Here is a 26,512-nt window from a genome sequence, read left to right as displayed (position 1 = left end):
AGGCAGTGAGGAGGGGATATTTTGCCTCCTCACCATCTGTTTTAACCCTTAAAATGTTGCACTACCTCATTGCAACCACGTACATTGCACACAGTTGCAGCCCCATTCCATTAATGCATGGGTCCCATTTCGCAGTAATACTGTTGGCCGAAAGCGACATGCCATTACATTTTTGCCAAGGCTGTGAAGTAAGACTTTGTGGTCATGGCATGTGTACCCTGAGGCGAGTGGTTGGATAGTGGTAAAACCATGGTTAACCCTCCTGATTTTAACTACCCCTGGCTGATGACTTGAACAAGCCCTTAAACTTAGATTTTTCCTCACTTCCTGTTCTACAGGACAAGAAGTACAGGTACCTATCCCCAAGGTAAAACAGACGACAAAAAGAACAAAAAAAACATACAGTGGTTTTGACTGTTCTTGACTTAATCCAAAAAAAGGGGGCTTTTATACACTATAAGAAATTATTTGAAAGTAGCAAAATAAGGTAAATGACAACACATAATAGGGTTTTATTTATTTAAAAAAAATCTCATAGCTATTCATACATTCATTCCTTATAAATACAAAAATAATACTGCGCATGTGAAAAGATAATGCAGTGTGAAAAAAAGCAGCACCACAAATGTGAGATATTACCACATAAAACAAGAAACAAAATAAAGGTGTCTTGTGCTACAGTGAATGATATTAAAAACACTGAAAAGAAATTATAAATAAATAAACAGTCCAGAAAAAAGAGTGTCTCAAATGGACCATAATGGTCAAATGGCAAACTCCATTATTAAACTGTGGATAAGGTTATCCAATCCCTTCACCAAGTGAACACGCCACCACCACAATGGGTTGGACTCTTACCAGAGAGCCTGGACCCTTAATTACGATGGGTCAAACAAGCTTGATGAATATGTCCCGGTAGGGGTCATCAGCAGGGGATGTACAAAGGAACCACGTCAGGAACAGCTCCAGGAGACTCCACTCCAAACGACAACCGTGTAGTCAGATCTAAATAAAACATAAAACGCTGAAAAAAACCTCTTTAGGCCCCTTTCACACTGAGGCGATTCTAAACTGCCAGTAAAACACTGAGCGCTTTTGAAGAGCTTTTCAGGAGCTTTTGAAGAGCTTTCCATTAATTTCAATGGAGAGGAGCATTTTTTCACCGCCCTGCCAGCGCACTGACCCAGTGTGAAATCATTCATTGATTTTAATGGAAATAGGTTTTTCGTGAGCTTTTCAGGTGCTTTTTTAGCGTGAAAGTGTCTGAAAAGCACCTCGGTGTGAAAGGGGTCTAAGGGTTGCATTTAATAAAAAGTATCGCACTTACACATATGCATAGTAAAAACAGCATTGCATGGTAAAAAAGTAAGGCGGCCGCCACAGAACATCCAAATGTAAAATGCACGATAGCACGAACATACAGCTCAGCCTGACCGGTTTCGTTGACAAAAGGACTTCTTCCGGGGCATGAAGAAGACATTCATTCGTTGTAAATTATCCAGGAGTCATGTTATGTTTTGTAATTTTTAACACAAAGTATAAAGCTGTCGTTGGTGTGCTAATGGGGCAAAACTGAATGTCCTTTGGTTCCATGTGAACATTGCTGCTGGGCAAATGGTAAAAATTCAAATTTTAAAACATTATAAAAAGATTTGATTTGATAACAATGAAACTAACAGGATTTGCCACGTTACATGATAGTGAAAGACAACATAAATATCAGAAAATAGCATTTCACACTTACAAAAAATACTAGCAAGGGTATTATTTGTGACTTTTGCATGCATTCTGATATATTTGCACAGTGAACTTATTGATAAATAGACCCAATACTGTAGAAAATATTAATGTCAGAAAACAGTACCTGCGCTACACTAAATGTATAACAGCTTTCGTTTGTCCCATGCTTTACTTTGTAACAAATGAGATTTTAATTTATGTTAAGAAATTAGGTTAAATCAGTCTTTTGTAACTGTGTATTTATTTGCAGACATCGTCATCCTATAGATAATGCTGGTTGTTTTTCCTTTATGACTTTAAACTGGATTACATCACTTGCAAGGAAAGCTTACCAGCTCTCTGAACTTAATATCAACGATCTCTGGGATCTTCCTTCTCAAGATTCAGCAGAACAGAACTGCCAAAGGTAAACTGTTCCCCGCTTCAATAAACAGTATTATGGTGGTAGAGCGTCTAACATATCTAATCATCTTCGTCCTTAATTCACACTATTTAGTTGGATTGTGGAGCTAACTAATTTTTTTTTTTTATGCTCAACAGGCTTTATGTATGCATGGTGGCTATTAGTGAGGATTAAAAGAGAAGTATGGGTTTGGGGATTATTGCAGTTGTTTACTTACCTAGGTCCCCTGACGTCTCTGTACTGAGAACCGAGCGATCAAACCTCACCGATGGGTTGGTTCTCTCGGCTTCCCAAGCAGAGAGCTGTTGCCTGTCAATCAGCAGCTCTCTTGCTCTGCTCCTCCATGCTCGCTGGAGCGCTGAGCTGTGCCAACGCGTAAGCTACTGGGTTAATCCTGCAAAGGATATGGAAAGGCCCAATAAACCGAGGTGCAAACTTCAATGAGGGAACACGAAGCCGGAGGATGCGAGATGACAGCTAGACCCTGTCCCCAACCTAGTAGGAAGGTGCAGTTGGTGCACGGCTGTGAAGCCACAGCCGGGTGCCCACAGTTGCAATGCCGGCACCGCAGAGCAGATCGGGGGACGAGCGGAGCTTCGACCCCCCGCATCGCTGGACCCTGGAACAGGTAAGTGTCCGATTATTAAAAGTCAGCAGCTGCAGTATTTGTAGCTACTGACTTTGAATTTTTTGTTTTTATGGATACTCCTCTTTAACAACCACTTTAACCTCTTGCCGACCAGCCACCGTCATTATACGGCGGCAGGTTGGCCCCCTTCCACAAACCATCGTAGGTATAGCCCAGCCAATTAAAGGTACGTGCAGGTATTCCTATTTCCCCACTACTGTTATTGTGCCAAGTATATCGGCATGCAGCGGTCGGCAAGTGGTTAAGGGGGGATATGATCAACATCTACAAATACATAAAAGGTCCATATAGTGAACTTGGCGTTGAGTTATTCACTTTAAGGTCATCACAGAGGACAAGGTGGCACGCTTTATGTCTGGAAGAAAATAGATATTTCTAAATACAGAAAGGTTTCTTCACAGTAAGAGCTGTGAAAATGTGGAATAGACTCCCTCAAGAGCTCGTTCTGGCCAGCTCAGTAGATTGCTTTCAAAAAGGCCTGGATTCTCTCCTAAATGTACATCATATAACTGGTTACTAACATTTATAGGTAAAGTTCATCCAGGGAATATCCAATTGCCTCTCGGGGAATCAGAAAGGATTTTCTCCCCCTGCTGTAGCAAATTGGATCATGCTTTGCGGGGGGTGGTTTTTTGCCATCCTCTGGGTCAGCTGTGGGTATAGGATTGTGTATAATGATTAAGCACATCTCTGTTGTGTTAAATGTGTCTACATTGACCACTACTGGTGTCTATTGGTGTCATTTGTATATTTGAATGTTCCAATAAATGTCAGGAGGTGCAGCCTTTTCTTATATCGACTAGGATTGTGTATATGGGATTGTATGATTTTTTTTTTCTTTATTGTTTGAACTAGATGAACTTCTGTCTTTTTTCAACCTGACTAACATTACAAGCAGCTAGAAAGCTGAAAAGGGACTTGTTTTAAAGCTCTTTTGCTGTTAAAATACATAATAGTACAGTAGTACATTGTCTAAGCACTTTGTAATTGTGCACTCTGAAATTGAATTGACTATCTGTCATCCAATTATTGTGGTTTATTACAGACTATCTTATTACAAACACCACATTAAAAATATTTCTAATCCCTATTTATTTTTTTCATTATTATTATTTATTTAAACTGTTAGCAGCTTTACTTGTTTATTGGTAAAAAAAAAAAAAAAAGATCTCACTAGTTAATGGCACAAAAATTAACCACACCAAAAAGATCCTTTTTTTTCTCAGTGTTAATTCCTCTGGGTTATTGTTATTATATCCACTGTTCTCCCATTCAGTTCTTATAACATAGGAAAACATATTTAGCTCAGAGCTACCATTCTGTACCATTCTCTTAAAACAACAATCCCAAAACATGGTTGTCTTTGCAGCAGTGCTACAAAAATATCTGAACTCTGATCTGACTCTCAATATCCCAGTAATGCTTAGTATAAAATAACAGTTTTGTGTGCTTATGAACTCTCCATCACGTACTGTTTAAAAATGGAATAAACTCACAGAACACACAAAGTCAACTGTTTAGTTCTTATGTTTTCATTCTCAACTGATAAACGTACATTTTACAGTACGCAAAAGCTTACTTAGTAGGTAGGCATAGTTCACACATGCTTCAGCTTGTAAACACTGGCTTGAAAAGCACCGTAGACAGCAAAGTTATGTAAAACATTTGCAAAGTTTTCAATCAGACTTGAGTGGCTTGAGTTTGTTAATGTTCACAGAGGTGGACATGCTATTTGTGCTGACTGTGTCCCTCTGGGACTTGGAAGCCAATTTAGCAATGTAGCACTACCCCCGTAGGAGGCGCTGGTGAATATGGGTATCTCCTACCCTGCACAGCCAGGCACACAATTTTTCCACACGCTGAAGTCAGAGATCAGTCCTTGCAGCTTTGTTTTTTTGTATTTCTTTAGAGGAATTGAACTTGGATAGGGAATAGGGTTATTATGGAATGCCCACTTGATCAGCACAGAAAGAATTCTTCAGGGACACAACTATATACACTTCTCCTCTTCTAGCTCTAGCACAATCTTGCTTGTAAAATGACATCTCCCAGGTAGCAATGTAAAGATGATCCAACACAGACTCAGTCGGATCCAAAACAAATGCCCTTTGCAGGCAGGGCCCGCTTTGGTAGTGTAGCAGAAAAGAGGTCTTAGTGCTAAGCTGTTCTATTCCTGTGGCTACTGATCCCAGTACCATCTTCAGGCACTGCCCCTTTCACTGGCCCTCCTGACTAATGCCCCGTACACACGATCGGACTTTCCGACAACAAAACCGTGGATTTTTGTTCAAAGGCTCCAACTTGCATACACACGGTCACACAAATGTTGGCCAACAATTATGAACGTAGTGACGTACAAGACGTACATGATATCTCCGTAACGAACGTGAGTTTTACAAGACCGAGCGCTTCCGGCTCATCCTTGATTCCGACTTTTGTGCGACGGACTTGTGTACACACGATTGGAAAGTCCGACAACAAACATTTGTTGGCAGAAAATTTGAGAACCTGCTAGCCATAGAGCATACACACAGTTGGACTTACCGCCAACAAGCTCACATCCAACATTTCCGTGCCGGAAAATCAGATCGTGTGTACACAGCATTAGACTCCACAGTCCTCCCAGACTGACTCTGCATCCATCCCAGGCTGCTTGCACCCAGTGCCTTTAGGATATGCTTCTCAGTCTTCTGACTGTAACACTCACCAGCCCTCCTGGCTGTTTTCCTCCCTGGAGATTTGCTCCAGCAGTATTCTGCTGTCCTCTCCTTGCTCCTGTGCCTCCTGGTCAAGATCCCCCTGTGTGTCATGAAGAGGGGTCCCTTTCCACACCCAAGTCCAGGCCTGATTTCACCCCCCCCCCCCCCCCTCAGATTAGGGAGTTACTCTCAAAGGCCTCCGACAGCCTAACACTCCATCTTCCACCCGCACTCCACACTCCCCAGCTGGGCTGACCCTGAGTAATTGAGGGGGCCTGTACCCTGCCAACCAATCTGTTGGATTGGTCAGGGCCCTCAGAATACTCCAGACAGCTGCTATTCCCCTCCACTCCCATCCTTCTAGAACCTTTTGCACATTTCTAGAAGTAGGGGGAGGTCTCAGAGATGCTGCCTGTGAGTCATACCAGCCTCCCTGAGTCACTCAACCCTGACCCAGAAAAATAACACAGGCTTTGCTGCCAACCAAGCCTGAACAATTTACCAACTCTGTACAAAGACTCTAGCACTCTAGCAATGCTATGGGGTGCTATATCATAGATATGAGTTGGGCAGGTTCTGGGACTTCTACCACTGTCATGTAGACTCTAGGACAGGCAAGAAGCAGGAGACACATTTTGGACATCCTTATGTACCTGGACTAGATATGCAGATGTATTTGCCAGTGAGCAACTCTTTTACATCTGACCAACACTGAGACATAAAGTATAGTTCTCCCATTATGCCCTGATACCACTTGGACTGAAAGAGAAGGGATGTTAACTGTCTGACCCTTGTAATGAACAATGATTGAGCAAAGAATTTTAGCACATGTCATCACTTCTTGAAGCTTCATGAAAGCCTTTTAGGAACTTGTTAAAATTGATAGTCAGCACTTCCGCAAGATTTGTGCTAACATCTCCAAACTGGACTGAAGAGTGCTTTAAAACTGAAGTTACTGATTAAAAAAACAAAAACAAAGCATTGGTACATACTATCCTGAAGAGTGTTCCATTTGCTTGTGGTAGTGCCCCCAGTGCAGCAGTGATTTTCTGATGCTGCATCATTAAAATAAGCGGCTGCACCTGTGACAGGTACATGTTAAGTGCTGACTATGCCTGCCCACAATGTAAAGTGCTATATGAATGGAGGACGGGTGGATGAATGAAAGGCCCAACTCCTCCAATCACTGAATTCTTTTGATTTTGGAAACTAATAGTACAGCTTTTTTGAATGGAGCAAGGGGACAGAAAGAGTAGGCATAGTCAGCACTTGACAAGTGCCTGTCACATGCAGAGTCACACAGCACCAGAGGATCACTGTTGTGGGGATATCCAGGGACAGAGGATTTTGAATTTCAAACAAACACAGTAGCCACCAGCACACTGGACAGTCTTCAGTCATGAGAAATACCATCCATGATACTTTTCAAAGTTCTCTAAACTTCATCTTTAAAGCCCACAATCCAGCCAAAAAGGTTTATTTTGTTTTGGATTGAGAAAGGAAAGGTTGGGGCCCCCTACATGTTTTTATTGCTCTTTGTGTCCAGATTGGGGAGAGTTCACTGTAAGTGGGGTAAATCAGTGAGACACAAGCAAAAACACATTTTTTGTAACGTGAATAAGGTTTAGAACTTCTGACAATGTTTTTATTGCTTTCCAAACCACTGACAACCACAGCCACCATTTTTTATGCAACAATTATTAAAAACATTCCAAGTACATCAATGCAAATGCTGTGCAAGGTCTTACATTTTGATTTCTTTAGAAAGCAGGCACATTCCATCCATTAGAAAAGTCTATCCCTGCCAGCATGCTGCAAAGAGAAACCCTTGCTCTCTTATTCTTTCTGCAGAGGCCCAGCGCCTTTTAAGTCATAGTTAGAACTCTCCAACCAGTAGGGTGCATGAGCTATGCAGAATGCAGAGCTATAAGTCTGGCTCAGCACTTCTGAAGAGAGACTACTGCTTTCACGCAGAGAGCAAGGGTCTTTATCTACTACCTAAATGTTTTCATGGTGACAGGTATTTTACGCTAAAGAAAGCAAAACGTTGTTTTGATGAACCTGGAATGTATTAGCCCTTGTACAGACATTCTCCGATCAGACTGTGTTGCCGGATAATCCGACCGTGTGTGGGCTCCATCTGACTTTTTCTATCGGAATATCTGACCAACAAAGTTTGAGAGCTGGATATAAAATTTTCTGACAATATGATCCAATTGGACTTTGTCTGTAGAGAATTCCGATCGGACAAAGTGCCACGTATGCTCATGTCAAAGTACGAGAGCAAAGCTATTGGCTACTAGGCAGAACGTGGTCCCGTTGGAACGAACGAACGTCAACACGTTCCGAACGATCGGATTTTCCGACAACTTTGTTCGACCGTGTGTATGCAACACAAGTTTTGGACAAAATCCATCGGAAAAAATCCGTCGGAAAAAATCAGACGGATTTTGTGGTCGGAATTTCCAACCGTGTGTACAAGGGCTTAAGGCAAAACAGCTTTTAAAGCCAATATAAACTATTGTAATTATTTAGTAAATAAATACCACTATTACTGCTTTGTAAATTGTAACTAAGAAAGGTAAAGTAATACAGATGCAGGGAAACATCTGAAAATTATGAGATAATATTCTGCAAATCATGTACAGCCCATGGCAACAGCATTACTCCTCATGCTTGACTTGTCAAGTGGGCCTTCCATAGTGCTTTACTTCATACTCCATTTGTGCTTTACTAACTCTAGTTCTTTGATATACTCGTAACCATCATGCATCCCTTTAAAAGACTTCTGACCAGGCTTAAGACAGTTGATGCAACTTTTACTTAAATACTTGGATAACACAGTCCAATGCGAACAAATGCATTAGAGAGTCCTCCAACTCTTTTAGGCGGCCCAGGCAATACCTCCATAAGGTAGAAGTCCACATTTTGGCATTCTCTAGAACTGGTCTCTGGATTCCCGGTGCTTCCAGATAGACTGCAAGGTGCAGCAGTCCTCATCTGCAGCAATTACGGCATTCCTTTGAGGTGGGGGGGAACCCTTGGATCCTGTCTTTCCCCCTTTTTATAATACCAGGTGGAAAGGCTGGACCCAAAACAGCCAGGAACAGCAAAGTTAACTTTAACCACTTCCCAGCCTGGGTCAGTCACTATCTAAATAACCAGTAAGCAACCCGCCTACAAGTTCATGCTATTATTAAAGTTTATGGAGTACAGGAATTGTTAGAGTAGTGATATTACATTTCTAACCTTCTCTTTTTGTTATTCAAAAAGGATTATACGGAACTCATAGAATGCACTGTATATGTGATCGTTCGGTATTGTAGGTGTAAGTTTGTAAACTAATTGGTTTCACTTGTTTCTCTATCCTTCCTATTGTCAGGTTACATCGTCTTTGGGAAGCAGAGCTGGAGAAATGTGGGAAGACAAAAGCATCCCTGCGAAAGGTGTTATGGCGGTTTTGTCAGACAAGATCCCTGTTGGCTTTATTATGTTTGATTGTCACAATGGCAGCAAACTTTATTGGGCCTGTAAGTTCCTGTTTATATACCTAATTTATTGTTATAGCATGAAAGGCATAGGTGGACATCATTTAATGATGAATTTGTGTTTACAGTGCTACATTAATTTGTATCTTAGTGTATAGCTTTAGACAACATGCTACTACCAATGGACAGTGTCCACTTGAGGACAAGATATTATTTTTTGGTTCCGTACAACGGACTAATTCCTATCTGGAGAGTAAAATATGACTGTCTTGCTTAAAGAAAACTATCAGCAATGAGCAACACAAATAAATAGGTAGGACAGACATTTGAACATTTTCCAATTAAACATTACTGAGAGCGCGTACATAGCACACAGCTGTGAACTCCATTTATAAAGGAGATAAAACACATATATTAACCACTTGATCATTTTTGAAATATGCTTCTGCTTGTTTAAAGGCAATCTTCATCAGAGCACTACTTGAGTACTCAGAGGCATTGGAATCCAATCTTCTTTATGGGTTGCTTCTTTCCTTTGGCATTTTTGCTGCAGAGCTCCTTAGGTCTTGGTCTTTTGCAATGAGCTGGGCAATGAACTACAGAACTGGAATTCGGCTGAAGGGAGCAGTTTTAGCTCTGGCTTTTCGAAAGATCCTGAGACTCAAAGAAACAAAGGATGTAACAACTGGAGAGGTAAATTCACTGGCTAATGTGCTTGGAGACATCGGGGGCCTGTTTGTGAATATATACTAGTGGACTTTGTACTCAAAAGACTCATGGGTCTCCAAATATTGCTGTTCCTGGGAGGGAACCTTTAAATACTTCTTTAGCATTTGCTTCATAAGGTTTTGGGAGAAGTGGAGTTTAAAATATTCAACTAAACGGCATCGCTTACTGAAAATGGTCATTGGTATGCAAATACTTAGATTTCAAATTCCACTGCCAATCAAGGAACTGCATGCTTTTGCTTCAATGAAACTAAGGACTTTACATTCAAAGCATAATGAAGCTTTTAATGCAAAAGGCTTGAATTAATAAGCTACTGAAAACCACAATGACTGCATACAATAATATTCAGTATTTAGTTTTGCACTCAAAGAAAGAAAAGCAATATCTAAATTTACTGCTATGGGGTACTGCACACCATTGCCGTTTGTATTGGAATTAAAAAATAAAACAGTAGACCTGAAGTTAGTTAATGTACTTTTAACTAAATTGTTCTTCAGAGGCCAAGTCATGTCTTTGTGACTCTTTTCCTAGGCTTGTTGTCTATGTAAACCAGGGGTGTCCAAACTTTTTTCAAAGAGGGCCAGATTCGATGAAGTGAACATGTGTGAGGGCCGACCATTTTGCCTGACATTCTTTGAACCATTAAAATTCGGTCATTCGAGCACTCATACCTGGCCCAACAAAAATTCTCGTGCCTTTGTTGCGCTCGTTTGCCCGACACACAGACGAATGCTCTGTTCTTTAGGGGTACCGTTAAGTCTTAATGGTACCCCACACATTGGAAACATGGGGTGCTTTTGGTGCAGCGCAATAAAAAAAAAAAAAAAAGCTCTGGGACTTCTTTCCCTGCATTTTTGTGGGTAGGGAAGCCCATTGAAATGCATGGGCTGCCCTACACACAGCATGCAGCCATGCAGATGTGAACCAAGGGCTTATTGGAGGGGCAGTAAAACTACATGGTTAAGCTGTTTTTACCACCCCCAACTTCTCCCCCTCTAGCTGCAGAGGGAGCAGCTGGGGGTGTACACATGCTGTGGCTGCAGCTGGAGGTATGCTCAGGGTGAATGGGCCTGCACTGCAACTACCCCGCAACTGTGTAGACTGCACAGTTGCGGTATAGTGATGCTACATTTACGGGCTTAAAACAGGTGGTGAGGAGGCAACATAATGCCTCTTTACCACCTTTCAAATGCCTCTGAAAAGCGATCTGTATATGGATTGCTTTTCAGAGGAGCAGCAATCCTGGCTGCTATCACACACACAAGCACCACAAAAGCAGTTCTGATGGTACAAGAATGGGGGGGGGAGGTCTGGATTAAAAGTAACACACATGCATACACATACACACAGACATACACACATACAGACACATGCATACACATACAGACACATGCATATACTTACATACATACAGACACATGCACACACACACATACAGACACATGCATACACATACATACATACATACATACAGGCACATACATACATACATACACGCACATACATACACGCACATACACACACACACACACACATACATGCACACAGATACATACAGACACACATGCTGCACACACATACAGACACACATACATGCACACACATACAGACAGACATACACGCACATACATACAGACACACATGCACATACGCATACATACAGACATACATGGACACACACACACATGCAATCATACATGCACAGACACACACACACATGCACATACAGACACACATACACACACACACACATACATACAGACAGACATGCACACACACACACATATAGACACACATGCACACACATACATACAGACATGCACACACATGCACAGACACACATACATACAGACACACATACATACAGACACACACACACATACACACATGCACACATACATACATACAGACACACATGCACACACATGCATACAGACAGACATGCACACACATACATACATACAGACATGCACACACACACATACAGACAGACATGCACACACACACACACACACACATACAGGCACACATGCACACACACACATACAGACACACATGCACACATACACATACAGACACACATGCACATACATACAGACAGACATGCACACATATACATACAGACACACATGCACACATACAGACACACATGCACACACATACATACATACAGACACACATGCACACACATACATACATACACACACACACACACACATACACATAAATAAAGCCTTTTTAAAACGAATCTAGCTTGTAGTACAGTACCTTTCCATTCCATTTCCTTATTCAGCCGGGTACTGCACTGTAGGGGGAAGCAGAGAGCACAGCACACTCCTCTGCACTTTACTTTCACTTTTGAAGCCGACGGAGCTTCTCACAGTGCCGGGGATCGGCTCATTTGACAGCCCTGATCCCGCAGCACACCAGGCGGGCCGTTCAAAACCGGACCGCGGGCCGCGATTGGCCCGCGGGCCGGACTTTGGACATGCCTGATGTAAACTATGTTTAAAGCCCCCTTCTGGGAAATACTCACTGTTAAAGAAGTGATACAGCGGGGTTGACTTACTAAAGCTGGAGAGTGCAAAATCTGGCACAGCTCTGCATAGAATCCAGATTCCAGGTTTTTTTTTTGTCAAAGCTTAATTGAACAAACTGAAGTCAGAAGCTGATTGGCTACCATGCACAGCTGCACCAGATTTTGCACTCTCTGGTTTTAATAAATTAACCTCAATGGGTCTAGTCTGTTCTGGCTATGACTAGTCTCTTCTGGATGGGTTCAGACTGGATGTGGGAAATTTATTGTATCTTGTGCACCTCTGTTAGATATTTGGAGGTTTCTGAATATTCAGGAATTAGTTATGTTCCATGTTAAACCATCCTAAATTAAAGAAGTGATACCCTGATAGACATTTGAACTCCTTGATATTTTATTGCTGCATTTTTGGGCCAGTGTCAAAGATCCATAAGACACACAACATGAATCAGACCCATGTGCATGGAGTGACATGAATGGCAGCCTCAGCCCGAAATCCAGTGAGGCCACACCCCCAACAAGTTTTTCTGAGCCCCTTGAGGCTTAATCATCCACACCCCATTCCCCATGATTAAGCTCCATGGGTTAGAGTGAAATGCGTTGGAGGTGTGGCCTGGCTGGAGTCCAGGCTGAGGCTGCCATCCATCTCACTCCATGTACATAGGTCTGCTTCATGATATGTGGCTTATGGATCTTTTCCTTTGACATTAGCACAGCTTGGCGCTAGGATGGGCTCTCTGTCCCTGCCTGCACTCATAGTGGTCTATATGGACCTCTCTACCTGAGTGGCACGTAAATTTAGTCTCTTTGTATTTTTGGGGCTTAAGTGCCTGTGGAGGTGCTGAAATGGGTTGGAGGTTTGGCCTGGCTGGAGTCCAGGCTCAGGCTGCCATCCATCTCACTCCATGTACATAGGTCTGCTTCATGATATGTGGCTTATGGATCTTTTCCTTTGACATTAGCACAGCTTGGCGCTAGGATGAGCTCTCTGTCCCTGCCTGCACTCATAGTGGTCTAGATGGACCTCTCTACCTGAGCGGCACGTAAATTTAGTCTCTTTGTATTTTTGGGGCTTAAGTGCCTGTTGCTCATTAAACTCCTGCTAAGAAATGCTAATTGTTACATAGTTCCAGACTTTATGACCCCCACAGGCAGGCAGGCAGACAGGCAGGGGTCATAAGTAGCCAAAAATACTCAGAAATATATATAGAAACAAGCAATACAGATAATTAGAATGGCTTTGTGGACAGATTTTGATGGCCTCATTTGTTTGTACATCCAACAAAATTAGCCTAGGTACCCAACCAACTCAACTGGCCCAGTACCATACTGAAAAAAGGTTAAAATATAGATACATACTGTATACAGTAAAATGTGAACTAACTCACACGTTGTTTGTATCTTTGAAAATTCCCAAATTGAAGGTTTGTATGCAGGGGACTAACTGTAATGATGAAGTAGGAATGTTTTTTTTTTGTTTGGTGTATTTAATATTTGTTAAAAAAGTTTTGTATTTTGTCTTGCAGCTTATTAATATGTGCTCTAGTGATGGTCATCGACTTTATGAAGCAGCCTCCATAGGCTGTATGTTAGCTGCTGGTCCTTTCATTGCTCTCATGGGACTGCTATACACTGCAATGTTCCTTGGACCAACAGCACTGATAGGTTCTGCTGCATTCATTGTGTTTTATCCATTAATGGTAAGATGGACTTTTCTTTACTGCATATCAAAAAGCGTTTCATGATTGTAATGTAAGGGATATGTTTTGGAGTACAATGCCATCAAAGTACATTATTTATTAATTATTAATTATGAAGGCATTTTATAGCCGAAATATTGTAACTTATAAAAGGTAGTACAAAGTTCAATATCCAATATGCATTATTTTCATTATTCATGAATGCGTTATAGACAATTTATAGGTATTTTTATGGAGAACAGGATGTATGGTTTAGTTGGTGCATGTATTATATAAATAACTGTTTACCAATGTCTGCCTTTTGTTTCTGGAAACAGTGTTGGTAGAAATAGTACAATTCCATCTCATTGCCAGCTTGTGACAAGGTCACCTCAGAGACAGCTGTTTGACTTTAATCTGCTGAGGTATGGGGACAGTTCTCTGCCACCTGCTCATTGTCATACGACCCCACAGTGGGTTATCTTGTACAATACATATATACAATGTCTTATTGGCTTTCTCAATAATTAGTATTTTTCATAAATGTTAATTTAATTTTAGTTTGCAGAATATTTTTGTGCTTAAATAAGCAAGCTTATAAAAAGTTGTTCATGCAATCACAGTTTATGCATTAAAATGCTTTTACTTTTCTCTAGATGCTGGCCTCAAAATTGACTGCTTACTTTAGGAAAAAGGGTATTAGAATCACAGATCGGAGAGTGAGAGCTATGAATGAAATTTTAACATGCATTCGCTTTATTAAGATGTATGCATGGGAAAACACTTTTATGCGTAATATTCAAGGTGGGTGCATTTTAATCCTTATTGCCAGGAAAAAATATTGGTGTTAAGTGGTGCAGTGGTATGTGTGTATGAGAATATATATATATATATATATACAGGGCCCCTCCCCCCCGCACGCACACACGCACGCAAAGCCTACAGGAATCACAGCATAGCGATACAGTTTAAGTTCACCAACACTTCATATAAATAAAAAAGGTTTACAGTGCAAATACTGCTGTTGCATATAATGTGTACCTGCGCTGTCCCATTGATTTCAATGGGCATCAGCAGTGAAGGAGCGGTAAACACACCGCTCCCTCTATGCTCCTAAGATGCAACTAGCAGGACCTTTTTACCATCCTGCTAGCGCAACGCTCCAGTGTGAAAGCCCTTGGGCTTTCACGCGAATGAATGTGACAGCACTTTAAGGGCCTGCAATACGCTCCAGATTGAAAAAGGTCTTATGTACACACCAACATGGAAGCATTGTGGCAGTAAACAATGAGGTCTTAAAACACCCATATGGCTGGGCATATAAATTATGGATAAGGGATAACATATTGTACAGTGGACATAGTATATCTAACGATATCTAATGAGGAGAGCAAAAAATAAAGATTTACCATAGCTTTACCATAGAGACAATTACCATAGCTTTCTTTCCATTTTGTTTCTTTAACATCCCATTTCCATCTTATTGCTTCTTTTTTGAATCAGCTAATATGTATTAAAGCTTTTTGCAAAAATTTACAAAGCAGAGAAAAGACTCCACAGTACAGTGTACTATAGCGTATTTTCTCTGCTTTGTACAGGGTCAGCAAGCTACCATATTTTTATTACTAAATGGGTCTTGATGACTGCCTCCCCCCATTACTACCCCCCCCCTCTTTTTATCCCCCCTCCCTACCGCGTACCAAACGGCAGGAGATTCAGTTTTCTGTTCCCAGCCGGCCAGACTGAAAGGAAGTGAGCACTCAGTGTGTGAAACTGAATCTCCTGTACCGCGCGGACTGCAGGCGGAAGGATAAGGAGCTCGGCCATGCTACAGGCTGCAGCTTATAGGAAGCGGCGGTGGGTGGCGCGGGCTGCACGTGCTCAGAGTCATATCCAGAGGTTGTCTTTGGCAAATAGACGTATGAGTGCTGCCAGCATTGCTGCAGAGGTTGAAGGGGTGGGGGGGGGGGGCGGGGTCAGCCTGTCGGTGCTCAGACCATATGCCATACACTGCATTAATTTGGTCTGCATGGCTGTTGTCCAAAAATGAAGCCTCTTCTAAAGATGTGCACATGAAAGCCCACAAATAGTTTGCTGAAGACAAGCAGACTATGGACATGGATTACTGGAACCAAACTTATTTGGTTCAGATGGTGTCAATCGTATGTGGCGGCAACCAGGTGAGGAGTACAAAGACAAGTGAGTCTTGCCTACAGTCAAGCATGGAGATGGGAGTGTCATGGTCTGGGGCTGCATGAGTGCTGCCAGCACTGGGAAGCTACAGTTCATTGAGGGAACCATGAATGTCAACATGTACTGTGGCATACTGAAGCCAAGCATGATCCCCTCCCTTGGGAGACTGGGTCACAGGGCAGTATTCCAACATGATAACGACCCCAAACACACCTCCAAGATGACCACTGCCTTGCTAAAGAAGCTGAGGGTAAAGGTGATGGACTGGCCAAGCATGTCTCCAGATCTAAACCCTATTGAGCATCTGTGGGACAGCCTCAAACAGAAGGTGGAGGAGAGCAAGGTCTCTAACATCCACCAGCTCAGTGATGTCATCATGGAGGAGAGGATGACGACTCCAGTGGCAACCAGTGAAGCTCTGGTGAACTCCACGCTCAAGAGGGTTAAGGCAGTACTGGAAAATAATGTTGGTCACACAAAATCTTGACACTTTGGGCCCAATTTGGACATTTTCACTTAGAGGTGTACTCACTTTTGTTGCCAGTCGTTTAGACATTAATGGCTGTGTGTTGAGTTATTTTGAGGGGACAGCAAATTTCCACTGTTATACAAGCTGTACACTTACTACTTTACATTGTAACAAACTATGATTTCTTCAGTGTTGTCACATGAAAAGATATAATAAAATATTTACAAAGAATGTGAGGGGTGTACTCACTTTTGTGAGATACTGTATATATATATATATATATATATATATATATATATATATATATATATATATACATACATACATATACTGCATATATGATAAAAAGTGCAGATACTTTGTGGAATAAACCAATAGTAACCTATAGCAGGAAATCAGGTCCCAGGTAACTGTTGTCAGATGTCCAGAAAAATTATTTCTGATGATTAGTGAGCATTATAAGTCATTACATTATACACTGCCTTATTATTAGTATTTTCTCAGATTGGACTGGAATCGAATGGGTTTTCTTAAAGAGGTGATGAGATCTTCTTGTTGGCTCTGCTCCTGCTTTGCCTAATTTGGGGTGAAGGAACTAAAACTTTTGTTGCAATCCCCACATAGCATAAAATAAATAAAAAATCTAGCAGTATAGTGGGAACCCTTCACATTAACTTGGAAGGTATGTGGAAATGGGAACTGCCAATCCGGACAACATGTGAGGTTGTAAACATCAGTTTGATGGTTCAACAGTCACGTATCTATTAGAATGTGAGATATCACTATTGGCTCAACTGAGGATTTAAATAAGCCAATATATGCAAATTCATCCTAATATATCATTATTTACATCAGGCATATATTTTCATAAAGGCATCTTGCATGCTGTAGGAAAGAAAAAGTTGCTGCATTCAAGATTACAACCTCCTCTTTATTGACAATTTTTTTTTAATTATTATAATTTTTTATTTATTATCATTTATTACTTGTGTATTTGTACTTCCCTTTAGCTATCAGAAATGCAGAGAAATCCTTTCTGGAGAAGGCGGGCTATGTGCAGAGTGTCACTTCAGGAATAGCGCCAGTGGTGGTTGTGGTTGCTAGTGTTTGCACGTTTTCATTACATATGGCTCTTGGATATGATCTGACAGCACCACAGGTAAGAAATGTGGCAGTGTTATATGACATGACATGTGTATAATATGTCAATTTATAGTCTGGACTTATTTATATTAAAATGGTTTTAATTACCATCTACACGCTGCTATATACCCTTACAAACGTTTGCATAAAAATTCATGGTTTGATATATTGCAATAAATGTTCAAGCTGGCCATATGCATTAAAGTGACCCCTCTCTAGTCATTCCCTACTCTTACGTTCCAAATTCTTCCTTGCTTATATCATACTTTACTAAATACAGTAAATGGGGCCAATATTGGGTAAACTGTCAGAGATCTGACCACTGGTTTGACTACTCTACAGTAGAATTATGAATGTCCTAAAATCCAGATTGCTTACATATACAGTATAACATATGAAATGCTAGAGGGGGGTGGTAATGTGCTAACACACAAAAGTTTCAGTTAACGCTGTGAACACTGCTATAGACCCATCTAGTACGCGTTGTATAAAACTGGGATTCCTATTTCACATATATATTGCAATACATGTCTAATCTAGCCAGCTGCCACCCTTCTATAGCCCATCCCTACTGTTCTGGACAAAAAGCCAAATAATTACTTGCTCATAGCATATTTTAACGGACTTCAAACAATTATATGAAAATGTAAACATGTTATGTTATAATATACAGGTGCAGCTCAAAAAATTAGAATATCATCAAAAAGTACATTTATTTCAGTAATTCAATTCAAAAAGTGAAATTCACATATTCTATAGATTCATTACACGCAGAGTGGTATATTTCAAGCATTTATTTCTTATATTTTGATGATTATGGCTTACAGCTAGTGAAAACCCAAAATTCAGAATCTCACAAAAATAGAATATTGTAAAAAAGTTCAATATTGTAGACTCATGGTGTCATACTCTAATCAGCTAATTAACTCAAAACACCTGTAAAGGTTTGAATAAGAAGAAATTCTAGGCGTCTGTACCTAAATAACACATTCCTTGCCAAGTGTGCTGGCTCAGTATGTAGAATGCATATGAGCAAATAAAGATCTGGATAGCCGCACTCCAAAAATAGTCATTTCCATAGCTATGATTAAGCACCAGTGAGAGCGGTGTGAAATGTGTTAGCATTTTGCATTTTTATTGTATTGTACGGACTGTATCGTTAATGATGGAAATTACTATTTTTGGAGTGCGGCTATCCAGATCTCTATTTGCTCACTTGTAAAGGTTTCCTGAGCCTTTTAAATGGTCTTTCAGTCTGGTTCAGTAGGTTACACAATCATGGGGAAAACTGTTGACTTTTGTTGTCCAGAACAAAGTTATTGACACTCTCCACAGGGAGGGTAAGTCAGAAAAGGTCATTGCTAAAGAAGCTGTCTGTTCACAGAGTGCTGTATCCAAGCATATTAATGCAACGTTGAAGGAAAGGTAAAAGTTTGGTAGAAAAAGGTTCACAAGCAACAGGGATAACTATAGCCTTGAGAGGATTGTGAATCAAAGGCCATTCAAGAATCAAGTCAAGAGTCACCACACAAAGACGTAGACAAGAGATGGACTACAACTGTTGCATTCCTTGTGTCAAGCCACTCCTGAACCAGAGACAACGTGAGAAGCGTCTTACCTGGGCTAAGGAGAAAAAGGACTGGACTGTTGCTCAGTGATCCAAAGTCCTCTTTTCGGACAAAAGTAAATTTTGCAACTCATTTGGAAATCAAGGTCCCAGAGTCTGGAGGAAGGGTGGATAGGCACAGAATCCACGTTGCATGAAGTCCAGTGTGAAATTTCCACAGTCAGTGAGGATTTCGGAAGCCATGTCATCTGCTGGTGTTGGTCCACTGTGTTTTTAAGTCCGAAGTCAGCGCAGCCCTCTTCCAGGAAATTCTAGAGCACTTCATACTTCCCTCTGCTGACCAGCTTTATGGAGATGCTGATTTCACTTTCCAGCAGGACTTCGCACCTGCCCACACTGCCAAAAGTACTAATACCTGGTTTACTGATCATGGTGACACTGTGCTTGATTGGCCAGCAAACTTGCCTGACCTAAACCCCATAGAGAATCTGTTGGGGTATTGTCAAGAGGAAGATAAGAGACACAAGACCCACCAATGCAGATGAGCTGAAGGCCGCTATCAAAGTAACCTGGGCTTCCATAATACCTCAGCAGTGCCACAGGCTGATCCCCTCCATGCCACTCCACATTGATGCAGTAATTCTAATTCATGCAAAAGAAGCCCCGACCAAGGTTTGAGTGTATACTATACTGAACATGGACATACTTTCCAGTAAGCCAACATTTCTGTATTAAAAATCCTTTTTTTTTATTGTATTGTAATATTCTGATTTTCTGAGATACAGAATTTAGGGTTTTCACTAGTTGTAAGCCATAATCATAAAAATTAAAAGAAAGAAATGCTTGAAATATATCACTCTGCTTTTATACATGCCAAAATGGACGCTTTAGATAAGAATCGTCTGTCAAAATTCAATAACATATGGAGACCATGGATTAGATACTATATGTCAGATAATTTTGATAATCGAACGCTCTTGTCATGGTAATTTATATATATATATATATATATATATATTTTTTTTTTTTTTTCTTTCTCTCTCTCTCTTTCTGGTATAATATTTAGCTATATAAACTATAATTTATACCTGGAGTTAAATAATTGTATCTCCCCCTCCTTTCTGTCCCCATCTCCTTTTACCATTTTCTCTTCCATACTTCTTCAAAAAACCTTTAATTATACTACAGTATTTGTTATCTATATTGAAGTATACCTAAGGTCAGGATTTCGTTTTGCTCAAATATGTAAAATTTATATATTTCTGTCTTTTCTAGTTTATTGAGCTCCTGACATTTCAGATATAAATAATTTTATACTCTAGTCTTCTCTAGATTATATAATAACCACACTTTTTTTTTATTTATTTTTTTGGAATGTTTATTATTCCTCCTTGGTATTTTATTCCCTTTTTACTTAGATATCTGTAGTTATAATTTGCATTCATCTCCATAGGTTGTAAATGATGGAGCACCCCTCTCTTCTTTTAGTGTGTTTTTTTTTTTTATTTGCATATTTATTTATGTATTTAATTATTTTTTTATATAACATTTATACTTTAATGTTATATTTTAATATTTTTGTTTTGTCAAATATTCTGTATTTGTTGTTATTTATTATTTCTAAAACAAATAAATCTTTTGAACGAGAAATATATCACTCTGTGTGCAATGAATCTATATAATATATGAGTTTCACTTTTTGAATTGAATTACTGAAATAAATAAACTTTTTAATGTTATTCTAATTTTTTGAGATAGATGCACCTGTACATGTAATTGCCTTTTTCTCCTGAGGAATCAGGCAGCGAAGTGCGTTGAGAACACAGCCACCTTCTCTGTACACTATTTATGTGAACTTCTAGAATAAGCAATATTGTCATATTTTTACAATATATGAATGGAGTTTGCAGGCACTCCCTGATATAATTGTGGGTGGCTGAGAGGCAAAACAAATGATTAAACCCACACTTAGGATGTTTGCATAATGTAAACAGTGATCCGGCAATTACAATGCAATTGTCCTCTTTTAATGTTGTGTACAGGCATTCACTGTCGTAACTGTATTCAACTCAATGACCTCTGCACTCAAAATGATTCCATTGGCTGTAAGAGCTGCTTCTGAAGCTTCAGTTTCCATCTCCAGATTTCAGGTGGGGGAAATAATGTTTTATTTACTGTATTTTGGAGCCTTAGAGCAAAGCGAAATGTAAATTTCTAGTTTCTAGACACCCCAAAATATGCAAGCCAAAAAAGTAAAGAAAAAAAAAATGGACATTTCATCACATCAGTTTAAACAGCAATGCTAAAGAACTAATTACATCCCTAACTCACTCAGAAACCGTAAAGTAGACGTAAGCCCTAACTGCTCTTTTGCCTAGCAAGACCCCCAGCAGAATCTTTCTTTTCAATGTTTTTTATTGAGAATTTTCAACAGGTACATTGACTACAAATAAGGTACAGTAGTTGTGCATCAGAATATAAAAAATCCTAACATAAAGAAACATCATATAAGTCAACATGAATCACTCTATGCACAGATCTCATGAAGGTCCAAACTTGGACACAACAAAAATATACCTTCCCCTGCCCAATCACATTTAATCTCTCCCCCAACAGTTTGTCATTGGGTTAAGATGGGGATGATGCTGTGGGGTACTGACAGATAATCAACCCCTCTGCTAGGGCCCTACGAATGGGGGACCAGTGGGAATGAACAGCGTCCCTGTTATCCTCATCCCGCAGCACATCCCCTATGTACCGAAATGGGCACATAATGTACTGTATAATACTTTACTTGGCCAAGAAGAGTAGAAAAAAAGAGGGAAGTAAGAGAACAATAGAAAGACAGGTGTGCACTCTAGCTTGTAAAGACAACTGTAATGTAAATGTCCTATGCATCATACGAGGGATATTTAATCCATGGGTCTCAGATTTTATCAAAAAAGGCAATTTTATAATTTAGGAGCGCCAAAGGCGTTCATTCACCATGATCCAGGACAGTTTAGACATAACTAGACTGAACTGGATCGTAGGAGATTTCCATGATCTGGCGATGGCAATTCTAGCTGCCAGATAAATTAATGTTATAAGCCAAAGTTTGTATCCACTGGGTTCCCCACAAGTGCCTGTATAGGTGACTTAATGAGATTCACCTAGGTAAGCGGATATATAAAATAATAAGTGCTGATCCAAAATCTCCTTACTTTTGGGCAAGTGCACCAAGTGTGAAACATAGTGCCCTTCATTCCACAGCCTCTGAAGCACAGTGGGGAGGCCCCAGTGACACAAGACGCCACTCTCACTGGCACCATGTAACACTTTACACCAATCCTCCACTTCTCAAGTTTCATTTATATCACTTTTCTATTTGTTCATATTAGGGCTGTTACTGATGAAAATTTTCGCGTTTGATTAATCTATTTTTTTTAAATTGATTAATCTACTAATTTCGATTAATTATAATGCACATACAGATCCAACTACTTTTATCTGATCTTGTATTGCAACTCTGCATTAGTCAGTGGTAAATGTGGTATACACTATATACAATCACCCGACACTAGTTAGTTTCCACAATCCATGACTTAATTTCACAGTTCACACAAATACGTTTTAAATTCAAACTGTAGCACTGACGTAAGTAGTTTTTTTTTTCCACAGTAGCGTGACAATCCCTCCACCTCCAGTCTAACTAATCACTCTCACCTTATGGCATGGATCACTGTGCAAGCAGGTGGTAACGCAAGCTGGTATCAAATGGGTGAACACGGACCATAAACTTCTCTCACGTCTCCTTAGATCTCAGCAAGGATGCCAGGTCATGGGTAGAAAGAAAAGATCTAAGTGCTCACCACTTAAATATAAGATTTAATTTTTGTGTTCAAACACAAACTACTCAGATAAAGATGTTAAAAACACATCATGTAAAGCTGACAATCGTGTTAGTTCCGTAGGACAGCAGCGGGTGACATCATGGGTAGCTCCTCCCCCATACGTGTTAGGTTCAATCAGAACTTCAACATCACCGTACTCCACCCCCTTCCCTACGTTAGCAGACAGAGGCACTTGGGGAAGGGGGGAGGAGTCCAGTGACGATGTCTGTGACGTCACCGGATCTCCGACAGAATTCCCTGAAGACCCGGAAATCGGCGGAGAGGTGAGTACCGATCAAAATAATTTTGATTGATTAAAAAAATGTATCTATTAATCAAGGAATTAATCTTTATTTTCCGCAGCCCTAGTTCATATAGAACTGCTTAGAGGAGACAGTGTTCAACAATCAACATAATGTAAATCTTTGAACTGTGACCAATGTGTTTGTCAAAGTTCCTGCATAGATATTCCATCACTATGGAAGAGGTTAAGTCAGAAGTTTGATGTAGAATAGCTAGAAAGTGCGCTATCTGGGTATAATGAAGGATTTCTGAATTGGGGAGCTGGCATTTTTCTTGCAGGAATGGTGTCGACAGGATACCTCTGTGGTCACGGAAATGTACAATACACAATAAACCCTTATTAGTCCACCAGGTAAAACCTTGAGGATGGAGACCCGGGGTGAAGGCAGGATTGCCCAATAGTGGGGCCATAGAGGCATGAGGAGACTTGAAATCATATGTTGTCATCAGCCTATCCCCTACATTTTATCAAAATGACAGGGTGGGGCCAGCATAGTTGTTCTGTCCTTGGCTCCCAGCCACATCAGATGGCGGATTTCCTTAGTTAAACAATGAGACACCAACAGATTCTTCAATACCCACCACACCTTTGAGTGTGTCAGATGCCTACCCACCCCACCATACACTCTGATTCAATCTGTTGGCTCTTGCCTCAATACTCTGTCCTAGTTTCTTTTGCAGGTTTTTTTTTTTTTTAAGGGACATAGTTACTTTAAAGCACTCTGGGGTGGATTTACTAAAGGCCGGTAGACTGAGCACATTGCAATTGCAGTTGTTCCAGAGCTTAGTAAATGGGATGAGGCTTCACTTTGCAAAGAATACCCAATCACATGTAAGGGAGAAAAAAAAACAGCATTTTTGCTGACACGATTGGATAATGGAAGTAAAGCCCTATTTGTTTGAAAAAAAGGACATCAATTTTATTTGGGTACATCGGGGGCACGCTCAGGCAATTGTCAATTAAAATAATGCAGTGCCGTATCACAAAAATGAACTGGTCACTAAAGGGGTAACTCTTCCTGGGGCTGAAGTGGTTAAATGAGATTCAATGTTTAAAAGGACAACCGTGTTGCTAACCTTTACAAATAAACACCATAGAATGGATAGAATTGGTGCTCCAGGAAAGCAGTTACATATTTAATATAGCTGTATATATACATTTGCTAATTTATCTGTCAAAGGATTTGAAATTCTGGCCAGTCCGTCTTGTGATTTACACAACTCTACCACACTGGATGACCAGGTAAGTGATGCACATATTTTCTGGTTCCGCAAAGCTGAATTTTTTGTCACCTCTCTGTCTCCTGCCTGCTCACAATAAATTATTGTTAAAATTATTACTGCATTGCATCTATTCAGTGAGCAGGGAGCTGATCTAGAAGACATACTAGACAAGGAATTAGCAGAGTGATTGTCTTGAGTAGCAGATGTGTGTATAATCAGAGCAACCAGCCAAAATTACAAATCTGAATCTAGGCAAAATAATAACCATATATGCATCTGAACTGTGTATTTAACTGCTTGGAATTTCAATATAATGTAATGTATTTTCTGAAAAATATTTTATAACATAATTTACTAAATATCTTGTATTTCGTTTATACACATAGGTGATAAATATATATATATATATATATATATATATATATATATATATATATATATATATATATATATATATATTAGCAATAGTGGAGTTTTCCTTGAAGGTTCTAATCTGTACACTGGTCATCATGGTTTTCTTTTGTATTCTTGATTTGCATTTTTCTGCCTGATTGTAGAAGCTGCTTCTGATGGAGGAAAGAGCAACGAACAGCAGTGAAAAACTGAATTCAGAATTCATTATTGAGTACCAAGGTGCTTACCTGGCATGGAATTCAGGAATTCTTATTTCATTGGAGAAGTGTGAGGACCGGCAAAAGTATGCATTGAAGGATAATGCCAGGGAGAAGAAATTAATTCAGCAGTATGAAACATTGCATGTTCAAAAAGATCCATGCTTGGCAAATGGCAATCATAAATCAAAGCCAACCGTTGATGATTTCAATTTATCAGTAATGGCTGGTTCACCTGTTCTTCTTAATATCAATTTCACCCTACAGAGAGTAAGTTTTCCAGAGCTTAGTTTATTTTTAGTTATCTTTTGTACTTGCCCATGTTGCTGTTCAGCTCTCCTTCTAAACAATCCCTCAGTTAAAGAGCAGATAACCTGTTACTCCTACTATTCCCTGTACAGCAGAGCTCAGATTGGGGAACAGGGAAGACGCAGACGAGGGGGCAATTACTTGTACTGTGGCCATTGTCTACAGGACGGAACATTTTTTAATTGTTAACAGAACAAGAACAGATCAGGAATAGGAAATTTTTCAATAGAGACACTTACTTTGGCAACAACTGCATGAGGGAATTTCTCTTATTTTGGAGATATTTCCTCTTACTTTCTTACTTTCTGCTATGTCTAAGGAATAGGAAGTGAAGGAAAATCTCCTCAATAGGACACAGATGGCTGAAAAAAACTGACAATAGCTTTGTATATACTGTATATCAGGGGTGCTAAACCTTTTGAAGAGCGAGGGCCACTTATGCAACTTGGTAACTAGTCACGGGCCACAATTAGCGGCTGGATGACAGGTCCAAGTCCACCACGCATATGCAGAGCTGACATAGACACAGCCCGTTAAACTCTATGGGCCCTCAGATAAGATCTGTCCAGATGGAAGGGGATGGATTCCCCCTCCCCCCTTGGATTGAAGGTAGGTGGGTGTAAATGGCCACAAGTCCATTACATCTGTGGTTTAATAGAGATGAACGGAGGTTCTGATCGTGTCGGAACCGATCATGTCAAAAGCAGCTTAAGGCTGCTTTCACACTGATGCGCTGTGGTTTACCCACACTGAGGGTGCAGCACAGTGCACCTGTGGCTTAGCTGTACTTTGCCATGGACTTCTATTATATCCTGCACGGGTGGTGCACTTTCTGAAGTGCACCAAACCCACAGGTAGTAGCCGAAGTCTATGGCTCAGTGCAGGTAACCTGCAGGTG

The 26,512-nt window shown here is 40.3% G+C and overlaps 1 protein-coding gene across 2 annotated transcripts in view; it reads left to right on the top strand.

The window, feature by feature from the left end:
• LOC143983259 (ATP-binding cassette sub-family C member 5-like) overlaps positions 1 to 26,512 on the top strand; it is a 146,302-nt gene that overhangs the window by 19,069 nt on the left and 100,721 nt on the right. Inside the window, exons 3-10 of one of the 2 annotated variants that reach the window (XM_077482735.1) lie at positions 1,991 to 2,146; positions 8,874 to 9,021; positions 9,439 to 9,672; positions 13,771 to 13,944; positions 14,580 to 14,727; positions 17,596 to 17,744; positions 21,338 to 21,445; positions 25,252 to 25,575. In XM_077482735.1, coding sequence (XP_077338861.1) covers positions 1,991 to 2,146; positions 8,874 to 9,021; positions 9,439 to 9,672; positions 13,771 to 13,944; positions 14,580 to 14,727; positions 17,596 to 17,744; positions 21,338 to 21,445; positions 25,252 to 25,575 — 1,441 coding nt within the window. Of the gene's footprint in view, positions 1 to 1,990; positions 2,147 to 8,873; positions 9,022 to 9,438; positions 9,673 to 13,770; positions 13,945 to 14,261; positions 14,349 to 14,579; positions 14,728 to 17,595; positions 17,745 to 21,337; positions 21,446 to 25,251; positions 25,576 to 26,512 lie in introns of those variants that run through there. The other variant, XM_077482736.1, reaches the window with a different exon arrangement.

This window comes from Lithobates pipiens, unplaced genomic scaffold (genome assembly GCF_037356315.1).
Source record: "Lithobates pipiens isolate NorthernLeopardFrog02 unplaced genomic scaffold, aLitPip1_a1.2 Scaffold_16, whole genome shotgun sequence".
Classification (NCBI taxonomy): domain Eukaryota; kingdom Metazoa; phylum Chordata; class Amphibia; order Anura; family Ranidae; genus Lithobates; species Lithobates pipiens.
The sequence above is the reverse complement of the archived record's forward strand: the minus strand, read 5'-3'. Positions and strand labels throughout refer to the sequence as shown.